Source organism: Oncorhynchus clarkii, unplaced genomic scaffold, assembly GCF_045791955.1.
Source record: "Oncorhynchus clarkii lewisi isolate Uvic-CL-2024 unplaced genomic scaffold, UVic_Ocla_1.0 unplaced_contig_178_pilon_pilon, whole genome shotgun sequence".
NCBI classification, from domain to species: Eukaryota; Metazoa; Chordata; class Actinopteri; order Salmoniformes; family Salmonidae; genus Oncorhynchus; species Oncorhynchus clarkii.
The window spans coordinates 150460-166314 of record NW_027261109.1 but is presented as its reverse complement, the minus strand read 5'-3'; the positions used below and the strand labels follow the sequence as shown (position 1 = coordinate 166314).

General features: G+C 45.6%; 2 protein-coding genes across 2 annotated transcripts; one reads left to right on the top strand and one right to left on the bottom strand.

Annotated features, from left to right (window-relative positions):
• Nucleotides 1–436: 436 nt before the first annotated feature.
• Nucleotides 437–8085, bottom strand: LOC139404876 (protein transport protein Sec61 subunit beta-like). The gene is made up of 4 exons (XM_071147411.1): nt 7922–8085; nt 7201–7298; nt 5783–5890; nt 437–987 (listed from the first exon to the last, which is right to left on the bottom strand). Exons 1-4 carry the CDS (start codon nt 7922–7924, stop codon nt 900–902), a joined length of 297 nt encoding a protein of 98 aa, XP_071003512.1. The 5' UTR covers nt 7925–8085; the 3' UTR covers nt 437–899.
• A 223-nt stretch (nt 8086–8308) lies between these two features.
• LOC139404875 (alpha-1,3/1,6-mannosyltransferase ALG2-like) lies at nt 8309–13636 on the top strand. The gene is made up of 5 exons (XM_071147410.1): nt 8309–8503; nt 8900–9071; nt 9168–9305; nt 11578–11745; nt 11916–13636. The coding sequence occupies exons 2-5, from the start codon at nt 8901–8903 to the stop codon at nt 12660–12662; spliced, it is 1224 nt and encodes a 407-aa protein (XP_071003511.1). The 5' UTR covers nt 8309–8503; nt 8900; the 3' UTR covers nt 12663–13636.
• The last annotated feature ends 2219 nt before the right edge of the window (nt 13637–15855 follow it).

The window sequence follows — 15855 nt, the reverse complement described above, 5'->3', positions numbered from 1 at the left end:
CTGGGGGTCCCTGAGGAGCGGTTTGAAAAAGGCTGGTGCTCTCCTGAACATACCTGATACAGCCTGTACCTGGCAGGAAACCTACACACCGGTCACATACCGTGCCATGGGTAACGCTTGAATTAGTAGCTCATTTCAATAGAAATCTAATATTAAAGATGTCTATAAAACCTAACCGCTCCCTTGGTCCATACATTGTCCAGTACGGACATTGATTGATCCACACTAAATTAGCTACACTTTGCCAAAGGCAGTGTACAGTACATGAGCTCTGGGACATGGTCTAATACAGTGCTATGGGAAACCCACATACAGACACTAAAGACCATGATTGGCAGCAGACAAGATGTCCTGAGAGGCACTCAAGGATCATGAATTTGCATGAAGCAGTTTTACAGAGTGTAAATGCTAATATGGACATCCAACACACAACAAATTCTGTTTGAGTCCATTTATTGTACAATATCACAATAAAAATGTTGTCCAAATGATGTTAACAAAACATCTACAGGTTCCAATTCAGACTGAAATATATAGATGCTTACTGACGTCCTGATGAGGGGACTAGGTGCCTGATCCTTACTGGAGAGGAATCACCCATTGTCATCAACAGAACCTACAACAGCCAGTAGGAGATGAGTCTCATGTCAGGATTCAGTCCTAGATGATCTGTGTTCAAGGGCAACACACTGGTGGTCTGCAGTTCAGTTTGAGTTGGACACTAGACTGCTGCTCTAAGAGAACACCAGACAGATTGGGTCTGTACCGCCCGCCGGGACAGGCGAGTAGTGTTGTTTGGGGATTCAGGTTGGTTGGTTGGTTGTTTGGTCCAGGTCTGATGTGTTAAGAAGCTGCGCCACAGGGTCAGGGATTGAGGGTGAAGGGTCATGGGGCGGGGTTTAGGAGCGGGTGTACTTCCCCCAGATGTGCAGCATGAAGACCGACGCGATGAACAGCAAACTCATCACCAGCACTGGTACTGGACCTCTGAGGAGAGACCACACACACACAGGTTACCACCCGGACCTCTGAGGAGAGACCACACACACAGGTTACCACTCATACGTTACCACCCATACACAGAGGAGAGACTCACGCAGGTTATCACCCATACACTGAGGAGAGACATAGGTTACTATGCATACACACACAGAAAACAGTGGCACAATCCCAAACTGGCCCAATCCCCTACAGCAGTGGTATTCAACTCACCCAACGAGGTACAGAGTCTGCTGCTTCTGTTCTACCTGATCATTAATTACACACACCTGGTGTGCCAGGTCTAAATCAGTCCCTGACTAGAGGGGAACAATGACACAAAGCAGTGGAACTGGCTTCCAGGTCCAGAGTTGAGTTTGAGGGCCATCCAGTATGCACTTGTGGAGCTATACACTACATGACCAAAAGTATGTGGACACCTTTTCATCAAACATCTCATTCTAGTATCATGAAAATTAAGAGTTGGTCACTTCCTTCGATGCTAGAACAGCCTCCACTCTTCTGGGAAGGCTTTCCACCAGAACATTACTGCGGGAACTTTCTTCCATTCAGGTCAGGCAATAATGTTGGTTGATTAGGCCTGGCTCGCAATAGGCGTTCCAATTCATCCCAATGAAGTTCGATGGGGTTGAGGTCAGGGCTCTGTGCAAGCCAGTCAAGTTCTTCCACACTGATCTTGACAAATCATTTTTGTATCTACCTCGCTTTGTGCATGGGGTTATGGTCATGCTGAAACAGGAAAGTGCCTTCCTCAAACTGTTGCCACAAAGTTGGAAGCACAGAATCGTCATTGTAGCATTAAGACTTCCCTTCTCTGGAACTAAGACACATAGCCCAAACCATGAAAAATAGCCTGAGACCATTATTCCTCCTCCTCCACCAAACTTTACCGTTGGAACCATTCATTCGGGCAGGTAGCATTGTCCTGGCATCCGCCAAACCCAGATTTCGTCTGTTGGACTGCCAGATGGTGAAGCGTGATTCATCACCATGGCATAGCGCATGGTGATCTTAGACTTGTGTGGGGCTACTCGGCCATGGAAACCCATTTCATGATGCTCTCGAAAAACAGTTATTGTGCTGACGTTGCTTCCAAAGGAAGTTTAGAACTCGGTAGTGAGTGTTGCAAGCGGTTCAGCACTCGGCTGTCCCGTTCTGTGAGCTTATGTGGCCTACCACTTCGCGGCTGAGCCGTTGTTGCTCCTAGACATTTCCACTTCATAGTAACAGCACTTAGTTGACCGGGGCAGCTCTAGCAGGGCAGAAATTTGACGAACTGACTTGTTGAAAAGGTGGCATCCTATGACGGTGCCACGTTGAAAGTCACTGAGCTCTTCAGTAAGGCCGTTCTACTGCCAATGTTTGTCTATGATAGCATGGCTGTGTGCTGGACAAATCCCCTAATTTGAAGTGGTGTCCACATACTTGTGTATATATAGTGAGAGAGCAGGAGAGAGAAGTAGCCTGGGGCTTAGTGTTGTACAGGGTTTCCATTAGGAAAACGTGCCTCCGGACATTTGACCGTAACTGGATTAGGGTGTCCACGAACGGTGCTCAGAATGACTGGAATCACATTTAAAATATGCTAATTCATATTAACAGAACACGCAGCAACGTGCGGTCCTTCTTACCAAATTGTTATGTGCACATTGATGTTAGAATAACTGTCCACATTGACTTTCCTCAGACAACAAGATGAGTAACAAACAGCAACATCACTAGCCTGTCAATCTATTAGTTTACCCATTCTATTGGTCAGCGTGTCGAGAAACACAGACTCTTCCAGACAGTTGTGGAAAGATAGAGCCCAAATTCATACAACCAGTAGACATAGGCTACAGCGCAGAAAAGTGCAAAAGGCAGTAGGCTACGCACAAATGTTCATTCCATAACGCAATTAGCATGAGAACACCACTGTCAAACGCAAGCGTTTTCATGTGACAGATGAAAATATCCAGTAGAAATGTAGAAAGAGGGGAGATGTAATATGTAACAACTACATGGGTTGATAATATGACTAGGATTGTGTCTTTGCCTACTGGACAATGAAAGAAAGTTTATATAAAGGAATTGCCTCCACAGATATGGTCTGATTTTGACTAGGCTACTTTGAAGCAAGGTAAAACATACCTCATATGTATTAAAACGCTCAGGTTTCAAACAATGAAGTAAATGTTTTCAAAAAGCTCACTGTCTCCAGCTCATTGCAAAGTGGAGTGACGTGCTGATGAAGCCTCCCGTTGACTACACATTTACTGTTTGAGATGCTGCAGCAGCAGCTCTCACTGACAGATTTTACACTCAAAGGCTGTCAGTAAGCCTGTACGCGTGATAAAGGCTGTCAGTAAGCCTGTACGCGTGATAAAGGCTGTCAGTAAGCCTGTACGCGTGATAAAGGCTGGCAGTAAGCCTGTACGGTGATAAAGGCTGGCAGTAAGCCTGTACGCGTGATAAAGGATGTCAGTAAGCCTGTACGCGTGATAAAGGCTGTCAGTATACTGTAAGCCTACACGCGTGATAAAGACTGCCAGTAAGCCTGTACGCGTGATAAAGGCTGTCAGTATACTGTAAGCCTACACGCGTGATAAAGACTGCCAGTAAGCCTGTACGCGTGATAAAGACTGTCAGTATACTGTAAACCTATACGCGTGATAAAGACTGTTAGTATACTGTAAACCTATACGCGTGATAAAGACTGTCAGTATACTGTAAACCTACACACGTGATAAAGACTGTCAGTATACTGTAAACCTATACGTGTGATAAAGGCTGTCAGTATACTGTAAACCTACACGCGTGATAAGGAGCATGAATATACTGTACACGCAAGCGCCAATTTTATTCCACTAAATTATGCAAATGAACCTATAGACTGATAAGTCAAATGTACGAGTCAAATGTATTTCTATCGACTGGTTTTACATCAATAAATAGGCTAAAAAGCATTATTTCGTAATGGGATTTTTTATTCTCCTGGACAATTGGCCGGCGGCCATTTTATTTGACTTAAAGTAGCCAAAAGTCAGACAGGTGGCTCTTTTGAGCTCCAACCAGCCTTATAAACTGGGTGGTTCGAGCCCTGAACGCTGATTGGCTGACAGCCGTGGTGCATCAGAACGGGGCGGCAGGGTAGCCTAGTGGTTAGAGCGTTGGACTAGTAACCGAAAGGTTGCAAGTTCAAATCCCCGAGCTGACAAGGTACAAATCTGTTGTTCTGCCCCTGAACAGGCAATTAACCCCCTGTTAGTAGGCTGTCATTGAAAATAAAAATGTGTTCTTAACTAACTTGCCTATTTAAATAAAGGTTCAAAAAAATACCACAGGTTTGACAAAACTTTTATTTTTACTGCTTTAATGACAATGGTAACCAGTCTATAATAGCAATAAGGCACCCCGGGGTTTGTGGTATATGGGCAATATATCATGGCTAAGGGCGGCGGTGTCCAGGCACTCAGCGTTGTGGATAAGAACAGCCCTTAGCCGCGGTATATTGGCCATGATCCACACCCCCTCGTGGCTTATTGCTTAATTACCACCATTGAACTGGGACCAGTGTTTCTCCTAGCATTACTGAGGTGGGGCAGGCCTCCCATAACTGTCTAGCACTGATACCCTCTGCTCCCAACTGGTCAAATTGCTTTCATTGAAAATCTCCATTCTGGCAGATGTGGGTGCCTCTACACCCCATCTAGATCAATTCTAGGGGAAACATTGCCTGGGAGGCAGAGATGTGGTCCTATTGTGTTTCTGCATTCATTGATGAGGATTTGATGAGAAGAGGTGCGCCATCCCTGAAGTGGAAGGGTGGGGGGAGAGAGTGTTACCATACCAACCCCACCCCCCTCCTCTCTGAAGGCTGTAATTGACTTGACCTTTCTGAGTAGATCTTAATGAAGCTCTGAGACCAGCGTTCAACACACACACACTCGATACATACCACCGTACAACCGTCTGTCCTGGACTACAGGAGCAACACCCTCAGTAACTACAGCAGAACAACTGGAACTGTGTGGAGTAGAGGAGATCTCTAACCGTTGTCAGTAGTGGTCTCAGTCTAGAACTGTGACCAGGAGGCATAGAACAGCGGCCCGAGCGTCAGAAAGCAGCCAGACTTAGAAAGCTGGAGTGTTCAGTGTTAAGGAACAGTATGGAGCTGAACTCACTGTGTCTGTAAGGGGACGGGGGGCAGGGGGGGGCTCCAGGAACATACACACCCTGGGGTCTGATCAGCATTTAGCCTCAGTCCCCCAAGTCTCATTTACTGCCATTAAACATTCATGCTCTTCCTCATAAACACTGTACATACCTACTCTGTGTGTGTGTGTGTGTAAGATATATATGTGTGTGTGTGCATTTGAAGGAATCCTAGAGCCTTTGTGAGTGTGTATGGTTGTGTGTGTGAGATACATATATGTGTGTGTGCATTTGAAGGAATCCTATTGTGTGTGTGAGATACATTTGATTTGTAGGAATCCTAGAGCTTGTGTGTGTGAGATACATATGTGTGTGTGTGTGTGCATATCCTAGAGCCTTTGTGAGTGTGTATGGTTGTGTGTGTGAGATACATATATGTGTGTGTGCATTTGAAGGAATCCTAGAGCTTGTGTGTGTGAGATACATATGTGTGTGTGTGTGTGTGTGTGCGCATTTGAAGGAATCCTAGAGACTTTGTGTGAGTGTGTGATACGTGTGTGTGTGTGTGTGTGTGTGTGTGTGTGTGCATTTGAAGGAATCCTAGAGACTTTGTGTGAGTGTGTATGTTTGTGTGTGTATATACACTCACACTTTGAGTCCTGGTGAGTCCTCAGTGTAGAAGCGCCACATGCCCCCTGTGCCGCCCGCTGACGCTGTGGTCCTGCCTGCACTGCGTGTGCCACTGCTCGTTGCTTTCCTGTGACGTCACACATACAAGACAACTTGGGAGCTATAACATCATATACAAGAGACAACAAGCTATTTCCATGAGAGCATGTCAGTCACACCTTTACAGAGTTGCCTGCACACTGAAACAATTAACCTTCATTTGCTCCAGTTTTGATCATTAGTTTTTTTTGCCTGAGTCTCAGATGGTTAGATGTAAAAACAGAGGCTGTAGGAAATACTGCCTCTGCAGAGACTGTGCAGTTCTAAGCCATATCTGAACCCATAACATTATTGTGTGAAATGACAAATCACAGACACCTTCAAAACAAAGCATTAGAAAGAATCCAGCCAGCTACATTTCCTATAAACATCAGAAATATGGCCATGCATAGTTTTTGCAAGAAATACCTTGCTTTTTCCATTGTAAGCCAATTTACATGTAGCGTTGCACTTCTGTTGACATTTGATGAAAACGTTTTCCTGCCGAATGTGTTGAACCAATTCATTTTGTGTGAAGTAAAACTAGTTGCACGCCCCTAATCCAAAGAACACCGGTTTCGTATTGAAAGTCGAGTTAAGTGGTTTAAAGAAACGCTGATTCTTTGTTCGTCCGCTTTTTGAAAATGCAGATTTCTAAAAGCTAATGTGACCCCTGGAAATACACATAAAAAAAAGCAGTGGGCCACCGCTGCTAAATTAATGTAGGGGAAACACTGCCGTTTGAGGTAGAAGTACTATAGTACCCAACTCTCTCTACTACAGCAGTTTGTGTTCAGACTTGCGCCTGTAGTTAATGTCCTGATGTAGTGATTCATAACTGCTGTACACATCCGCTGAGATTAAAGGGGGCTAAATGAGGTAATGAGTGAATGAGGGATAAGGTAGTAATGGGTAATGATGATGATGACAGCGAGGCTCTGATTACATACTGATTAAGCCTAAAGCACCAACATCTATCTCATGGTATCTACTCAGAGGGATATCTAAACACCATCACTCTACCTACAGTATTGTGTCAGAGAGACAGGGGAGGGTCCCAAATCATTTTACATCCTCTAGTCTACCTAAAATGTAGTTGATTTTTAGTAATGTACTCTTGTGTTATAGGTTGGAGCAAGGTGGTACTGTTGATGCTTGAGGGTGGTTAAGGGTACCAGTATGTAATGCCTTGAGTCTGACTGGAGTCTTGGTGTTTGTTTGTTGTAGATCCTTCTGCGTTGGGTGAGGTTGTGTGTGGCTCTTGCTGCCATGCACCATGATGACGTATTGGTATTTTGTTTTTGAAGCGCTTTGAGATTATGAAAGCGCTATAGAAATGTAATAAATTATTATTATTACCTCTGTCGGACTGTGGATCCTGCTGCGCGGGGGGCCACTGTCTTGCTGGGGGATCGGCTCCCTGCACCGACATTAGTTGCACTTGATGCTGGTCCAGGCTGAGGAAGAGACAGTTACTTTAAAACACACAAAATACTAAGACTACAGAATAAAACAGAAATGGAACCATTGGATATGACCCACTTTGGATGTGGGGTTCTCTGAAATGATAATCACAAATAACTTCCTCATATATATATATATAATAAAGGAGCTCACTAGCTACTACTAGAGGCCCTCTTTACCAGCGATGAGTACCCTAAAGCGCAATGAACAGCGTAGTCAAATGTAATTTCTAAATTATCATGTCCTTGCAATGATTGTTTGTGATAGTCTGGCTGTCTTACATATAACAGAATAAAGATTCGCTGATTCGAAAAATAGCCACGTCTACAAATAGATCATGGATCATCATACTAACTAACTTTAGCTACCTTAGATGGCTTCTAAACCTGACAGTCACCTCGGCGGTAAAGATTGATTATAATATAAAACAGCAATGTTAAATAAGACTAATCTATAACATCATGCCTGCAATTGTACTAGGTTAGCTTGCTAACAGAGGCTAATTGAATGTCTCTGTTATGCCTAGCTAAATTGAATGAGAGCTAATCAGTTGGCTAAAGCCAAGTTAGAGGTGTACAATTATATAAATTATTTGGAAAAATTATAGAATTCTTACCATTTTAAGTTGTACTTTGGATTTCAACTAAAGAAGAAAACTTCAACTGTTCTTCGAACTGAAGTCCACGTCAAAAGGGCAGCAGTGATGTACACAAATCGCTGCAAATTCAGAAGGAATCCAAGAAAGATGACGCTCGTCTAAAAAGGACACGATTACAGAACGAAGGACCATTTTAGGTGCCCTATGTCAAGCCTGAACCAAGAAGCTCATAATTGACATCTAACGGATTCAATTTATTACAAATTGTAGATTAATATATAATCTCATGGTAAAAATTATTTATTAAAAAAAGTGTACTTTAATTTCTAATTTGTTTAATCTAATTTTGGAGTTTTAACGAAAGGCAAATGAAAAGTGTGCGTGCCGAGAGAGGTGACGTGTCTCATAGGAAGCGACGTGCTCCAGAGGGTGGCATCTGACGCTATTTTGGTTCAACACAGGGGGATTTTGCCGTTGTAAATTAATTGAACATTTGAGCCATCATGTCGATTAGTAAGCTCAGTTGCATATTAGTGTTCGTAAATTGACCACTGTTTCCTGGACACAAGTTGGACAGACTGCATTATCAAGGAGTGAAAGGTAAAGTTTATGACAGACAACGTCCACACTGAATTAGTAACGAATGCATACTAGCTGGTCTCTGATACTAGCTACTCTCAGGTTGATATAAGCTCTATGTTCACTGTGTTTAGTGTAGCTGTCGGCTAGAGATATCTATTGACTTTTTCAACAACATCACGGTTAGCTGATGTTATGGAGCTTAGCCAATTCAACAGGAGAACGTTCTATGGGTTGTGGCATTGTAGACTAAACAATCCACCTCTCTGCCATGTCAATAATGTCCTCCATTCTGTAACGTTGTATTAAATGTATTAATACTGTCTGACCCTTCTGAACAAGCCCCATGTTGATGACGCACCTGTCAACCTGTCAGTGTCATCAGGCTTCTTTAAACATGTTGTCTGTCTACTCCAGGATGGTGCGGGTGGTGTTTCTCCACCCAGACCTGGGTATAGGTGGTGCAGAGAGGCTGGTGGTGGATGCAGCTGTAGCTCTACGCTCTCGCGGCTGCAGTGTTCAGATCTGGACGGCCCACCATGATCCCACACACTGCTTCTCAGAGACACTGGACCCAGACCTGAACGTGGTGGGTGTCTATAACAGTGTAATCTAATAACAGTGTTATAACACACACAAACACACTCGCACTGTTTTCCTATCTGACCCTGTTTGTCATCTCCAGGTGTGTGTGGGTGACTGGTTGCCCACCAGTGTGTTTGGGTACCTGCATGCCCTGTGTGCCTACCTCAGGATGATCTACGTAGCTCTCTACCTGGTCTTCCTCAGTGGAGTAGAGTATGACGTGGTCTTCTGTGATCAGGTTTGTGACACACCGTCAAATTTTATTTTTTCTCTTCACTTCAGCATAAATCAAATCAAATGTATTTATATAGCCCTTCTTACATCAGCTGATATCTCAAAGTGCTGTACAGAAACCCAGCCTAAAACCACAAACAGCAAGCAATGCAGGTGTAGAAGCACGGTGGCTAGGAAAAACTCCCTAGAAAGGCCAAAACCTAGGAAGAAACCTAGAGAGGAACCAGACTATGAGGGGTGGCCAGTCCTCTTCTGGCTGTGCCGGGTGGAGATGTTTGAATGTTCATAAATGACCAGCATGGTCAAATAATAATAATCACAGTAGTTGTCGAGGGTGCAGCAAGTCAGCACCTCAGGAGTAAATGTCAGTTGGCTTTTCATAGCCGATCATTAAGAGTATCTCTAACGCTCCTGCTGTCTCTAGAGAGTTGAAAACAGCAGGTCTGGGACAGGTAGCACATCCAGTGAACAGGTCAGGGTTCCATAGCCACAGGCAGAAGAGTTGATACTGGAGCAACAGCACGGCCAGGTGGACTGGGGACAGCAAGGAGTCATCATGCCAGGTAGTCCTGAGGCATGGTCCTAGGGCTTAGGTCCTCCGAGAGAGAGAAAGAAAGAGAGAATTAGAGAGAGCATACTTAAATTCACACAGGACACCGTATAAGACAGGAGAAGTACTCCAGATATAACAAACTGACCCTAGCCCCCCGACACACAAACTACTACAGCATAAATACTGGAGGCTGAGACAGGAGGGGTCAGGAGACACTGTGGCCCCATCCGATGATACCCCCGGACAGGGCCAAACAGGAAGGATATAACCCCACCCACTTTGCCAAAGCACAGCCCCCACACCACTAGAGGATATCTTCAACCACCAACTTACCATCCTGAGACAAGGCCGATTATAGCCCACACAGATCTCCGCCACGGCACAACCCAAGGGGGGCGCCAACCCAGACAGGAAGATCACGTCAGTGACGCACCCCTCCTAGGGACGGCATGAAAGAGCCCCAGTAAGCCAGTGACTCAGCCTCTGTAAAAGGGTTAGAGGCAGAGAATCCCAGTGGAGAGAGGGGAACCGGCCAGGCAGAGACAGCAAGGGCGGTTCGTTGCTCCAGAGCCTTTCCGTTCACCTTCACACTCCTGGGCAAGACTACACTCAATCATATGACCCACTGAAGAGATGAGTCTTCAGTAAAGACTTAAAAGTTGAGACCGAGTCTGCATCTCTCACATGGGTAGGCAGACCATTCCATAAAAATTGAGCTCTATAGGAGAAAGCCCTGCCTCCAGCTGTTTGCTTAGAAATTCTAGGGACAATTAGGAGGCCTGCGTCTTGTGACCGTAGCGTACGTGTAGGTATGTACGGCAGGACCAAATCGGAAAGATGGGTATGAGCAAGCCCATGTAATGCTTTGTATGTTAGCAGTAAAACCTTGAAATCAGCCCTTGCCTTGACAGGAAGCCAGTGTAGGGAGGCTAGCACTGGAGTAATATGATCAATTTTTTTGGTTCTAGTCAGTGCTAAATACGGCTGCTAGAATCCTAACTGAAGTTTATTTGGTGCTTTATCCGGGTAGCCAAAAGTAGAGCAGCTAGTTTAACCTAGAAGTAACAAAAGCATGGATTAATATATCATCATTTTTGACAGAAAGTTTCTGATTTTTGCAATGTTAAAGTGTAAACAGTCTTGATATGTTCATTCAGGGTCCAGAGTAACGCCGAGGTCCTTCACAGTTTTATTTGAGATGACTATACAACCATCAAGATTAATTGTCAGTACAATATATATAGTGAAAACAATAGAAAGTGGTCCACTTCCTTATGTCTGAAACACAGGCTTCTAACAATTTTGGGGCTTCACCATGTTTCATTGAAATGTACAGCTGTGTGTCATCTGCAAAGCAGTGAAAGTTAACATTATGTTTTTGATTCCCCAAGAGGTACAATATATATAGTGAAAACAATAGTGGTCCTAGGACAAACCCGAAATTTACAGTTTATTTGTCAGAGGACAAACCATTCACAGAGACAAACTGATATATTCCGACAGATAAGATCTAAACCAGGCCAGAACTTGTCCGTGTAGACCAATTTGGGTTTCCAATCTCTCCAAAAGAAAGAATGTGGTGATCGATGGAATCAAAAGCAGCACTAAGGTCTAGGTTACCTTTTCATTTTGACTCTCACCTTCACACTTGTCTTTTTTTGCTTTCACTTTTTCTGTAGTTGTGATTGTAGTAGATACAACCCTACTCTCTCTCCTATTACAGGTGTCGGTGTGTATCCCAGTCCTGAGGTTGTCTCGTCAGAGGAAAAAGGTTCTGTTCTACTGTCATTTCCCAGACCAGCTCCTGACCCAGAGAGGCTCAGCTCTGAAAAAGCTCTACCGCGCCCCCATAGACAGACTGGAGGAACTCACCACGGGCATGGCTGATATGGTGAGAGTATAGAACCAGAGAAAGAAGGATTAGATTTAAGAGTAGAAAATACCAACAGTTTCATTCATTTAATTTCAATGGAAACTAGTTTTGATTTTCCCAATTGAGCTCTCTTCTCTGACCTTGTTGATGAGATATCACTGACTGATCCTTCTTGTTTCTTGTCCCAGGTGCTGGTGAACAGTTGTTTCACCGCAGTGGTCTTTAGGGAGACCTTCCGTTCCCTGGATGGGGTCCAGACCGACGTCCTCTATCCCTCCCTCAACACACACAGCTTTGACAGCCCCCCTGAGGAGCAGCTAGAGCAGGGTCTGGGGGGCTTGATCCCTGAAGGTGTGTCCTGCCTCTTCCTGTCTCTGAACCGCTATGAGAGGAAGAAGAGCCTGGGTCTGGCCCTGGAGGGCCTCTCTTCCCTGAAGACCCGCCTCGCCACAGGGGACCAGGCAGGAATCCACCTGGTGGTGGCAGGGGGGTACGACGGCCGTGTTGCTGAGAATGTCCAGCACTACGCTGAGCTGAAGGAGCTAGCAGCACGGCTGGAATTGGAGGACTCTGTCACCTTCCTGCGCTCTCCCTCAGACAGCCAGAAGGTGGCGCTGTTGCGGGGCAGTGCATGCGTTCTCTACACGCCCAACAGAGAGCACTTTGGGATAGTGCCAGTGGAGGCCATGTACTGCTGCTGTCCCGTCATTGCTGTGAGGTCTGGAGGGCCTCTGGAGAGTGTAGGTGACGGGGAGACAGGCTTCCTGTGTGAGCCCACGGCCGAGGCCTTCTCCCTGGCCATGGAGAAGCTGTTCAGAGACCCCCAGCTCCGCAGGGACATGGGCCAGGCCGGCAGGAGGCGGGTTCAGGAGAAGTTCTCCCTGGAGGCCTTCTCAGACCAGCTGCACGGGTACATCCTCAGGCTGACCCAGTGACACCTCTGCTGGAGCAGTAACTGGGCTGGGGTGCGTTAGCGGAGCAGCTTTCGGTAGAAGTCGCCCTTAGACACATCTAGATCATCTTACCTTCTCTCAATCCCTGCCTAAATCCTAACCAAAGAATGGAGAACTGACCTGAGATCAGCATCTCATTGGTGCATTTTCATCCTACTGCAACTATAGCCAGGTAGAGGTGGAAGGGCTAGATATGTAGGGATAAAATACAGTTACTGAGGACTGGAGGACAGACTGGGGAGGGGGAGGGGGGGGGGGGGGGTAATGTAGAGGTACGCTGACTGAGGAGGACTCTAGACAATTAGTCATTGTTCCTCCAGGAGGGGTTACTGAGGACTGGAGGACAGACTGGGGAGGGGGGGGGTAATGTAGAGGTACGCTGACTGAGGAGGACTCTAGACAATTAGTCATTGTTCCTCCAGGAGGGGTTGCTGAGGGAATGAAGGGATGGAATCTCAGCTCCAATTAACAAAAGAGTAAGGACTTTACCCATACTGCCCCGGGGCCTCTCGTAACAATACCAGCACCGGCCCTTGGTTCCAGAAGTGTGTGTGTGAGGGGGTGACCAAGGGCTTAATGAACAAGAGCTACAAAACCACTAGGATGGATCTGTAGTGTGATAGACGTGCTGCTGTGTGTTTGCGCATGCCACCGAGCGCCATTAGCCAGTTGGCAGCCACAGATCGATAAGCAGGATGTTTGCCACTTCCTCTGCCCTTTCAGACCTTGGTTACTTTTCACAATGAGGGAATGTTTGGCCTGTACATTACTGTTGCTGTCGGTCTCTGGGTTATTAGGAGATGATGCTGTGTGTTGGTCATTATGTGTGTGTGTGTAGCATAGAAGGTCATGTTGTCTGCTGGTCAGTCTGTGTTACTAACCTCTAGAAGAGCTCTTATTGACATTCCTCAAGTCTTAATAAAACAGTCAGAGGACACATCTGGTTTACCAACTCTGCTTGTTTTGTTGTCAAGTTCTTTCTTTTTCTCTTTTGTACCAGACTGTTGTGTATCAGGCAGGTGTCCAACACACATACACACACTCCAAATCCAACTGTCATCTACCCACTGCAAATGCAATGCCACCGAGAGAGGAGTGGAAAAGTAGAGATACGTGTTTGTGAATGTGTGTGTGTGTGTTCAGTCAATGTTTCAGTGAGCAGAGGAATTAGCAGGAGATGAGGAGGGCTGTTACCACGGTGATTTAGAGACCCTGCTAGGAGGGGAAGATAAAGCAGCCCTCTGGAACCACCAGTGAGAGAACACACACACACTGGAGCCACGGGGAGAGGAGTGTGGGAGAGGGTGGGCTGAGGTGGTGGGAGACTGAGTGTGGTGAACGGATCCCCCCCCCCCCAATCACCACCTGGGCTCTCAGCAGCTCATAAACACAGTGATTTAAACCAGGAGACTATCAGGCTTCTGGACACACAGGAGGACTGTTCTTCTGTCTCCCCATCTGTCTGTTTCTCTGTCTGTATGACTGTCTGTCTGTCCCTCAAAGCTGTCAAGTCAGTCAGTCCCCCTCATCCCTTCCCACCTCCTTCTCTGAGCCCTGTGGTGGGGTAGTGTAATTCTGTTATTGAGACACCATGTGTCCTGAGCTGCAGTGATAACCACCGACCGGGAGCCACCGGCACTCAGGCTTAATTCATTAATGAGACCGCGGGGTTGGTTTTAAATAGGCTCTAATTCCACACACACAGACACCAGGAGAGATTGGGAAGTTGGTGGAGAGATGTATAGGTGTGTGTCTGTGTGTGTGTGTGTGTATGTGTGCTGGGTTTTTATCGATGTGAATGTGTGCTGGGGGGAGGGGGAGGTGAGATGTATCGGTGTGTGTGTGTTTATCTGTTTTGTTGGCAGTTTGGGAGCGTGTACCCTTATTATTACAACATTAAAGATGAACTCTGTTTTTTTAAACCAGCTCTCTGATTGGATGTTAATCATGCTTTCTGATTGGGTGTTAATCATGGGCTAAATGGAGATGAGGGAATAACAAACAAGTTAATCACTACAAGCCTTCACCTGGTCACAGACCGCTGGGCTAGAGCCCCGAGAGAACACACACACACATATACATCTCGCCATCACCTCCAACCCAGAGTGATGAGAAGTCATGAGGATTGCTCCAACTCAGAGAGGGATTGTGCACTTATCAAAAGTCAACTGAATTTGTCTATTGTCTAGGACAGTAGTTCCCAACCAGGGGTACTAGGACTTGGTCTATCCACAGGGGGTACTTGAAGACTCATGAGAACATAGGCTTACTGGTAAATTGCAAATGGGGGGCACTTCTGGGCTACTCCGGGCAGAGCTAAATTCAGTTGGTGGTACAGTAACGTAAAGACGTTAGGAAACACTGGTCTAGGATGTTGGTAGTTCTGGTAACTCTGTCCTCCAAATGTCCCTTGTTGGGATGAGTAATGTCCTCGTCAGTGTAAAGGGTTAATGCAGAGAAGAGAGAACGCTGTAGGCCTGTAGAGTGTCATTGATAGATTGTTTAAACAAAGCAAATCTGCATTGATATTCATGGGACGTCTTTCAGCGCTGTTTTACATGGAACACGTTAACAAATTATGTATTTCAGATTTTACTGCTTCTATAAAGTATTCAAATATATTAGCATATACTGTACCTCGTAACTGTTAACTCTGCAGAGCCTTCGGAGTGATACACGCATAAACACACATGTGCACCTGCATGCACACACACACAAACTTTGTGTAAAAGTGATTTAGTCCAGTGACATAAAATAACCATCTCTGGGAGGTTTTAATAAAGCTATCAACAATGTCTGATAGTGGCGGGTTATAGATAGCCTCAATAAAACTCTATGTTTATGGCTCTGCAAGGAGAGACATTATAGGACTAACTCTACCCAGTCTACAGTAGGCTGTAGGGGCTGCTGCTGAAAAGATGGCGTAGACAGAGAGACACAGATCTAATACTGTATTGTAGAATAGGAGTTATCTTTACTGTGAATTGAACTGGTCATATTTATCTAGTCTTGAATCTTGATGTGTTCTGGGTGTCACACTGGTGGTCTCCACTCACAGGCTGTCTCCTTGAGTGTCAGGCAGAACAGAGGAGAGAGGTCACAGGCTGTCTCCCAGAGTGGCAGGCAGAACAGAGGAGAGAGGTCACAGGCTGTCTCCCAGAGTGGCAGGCAGAAC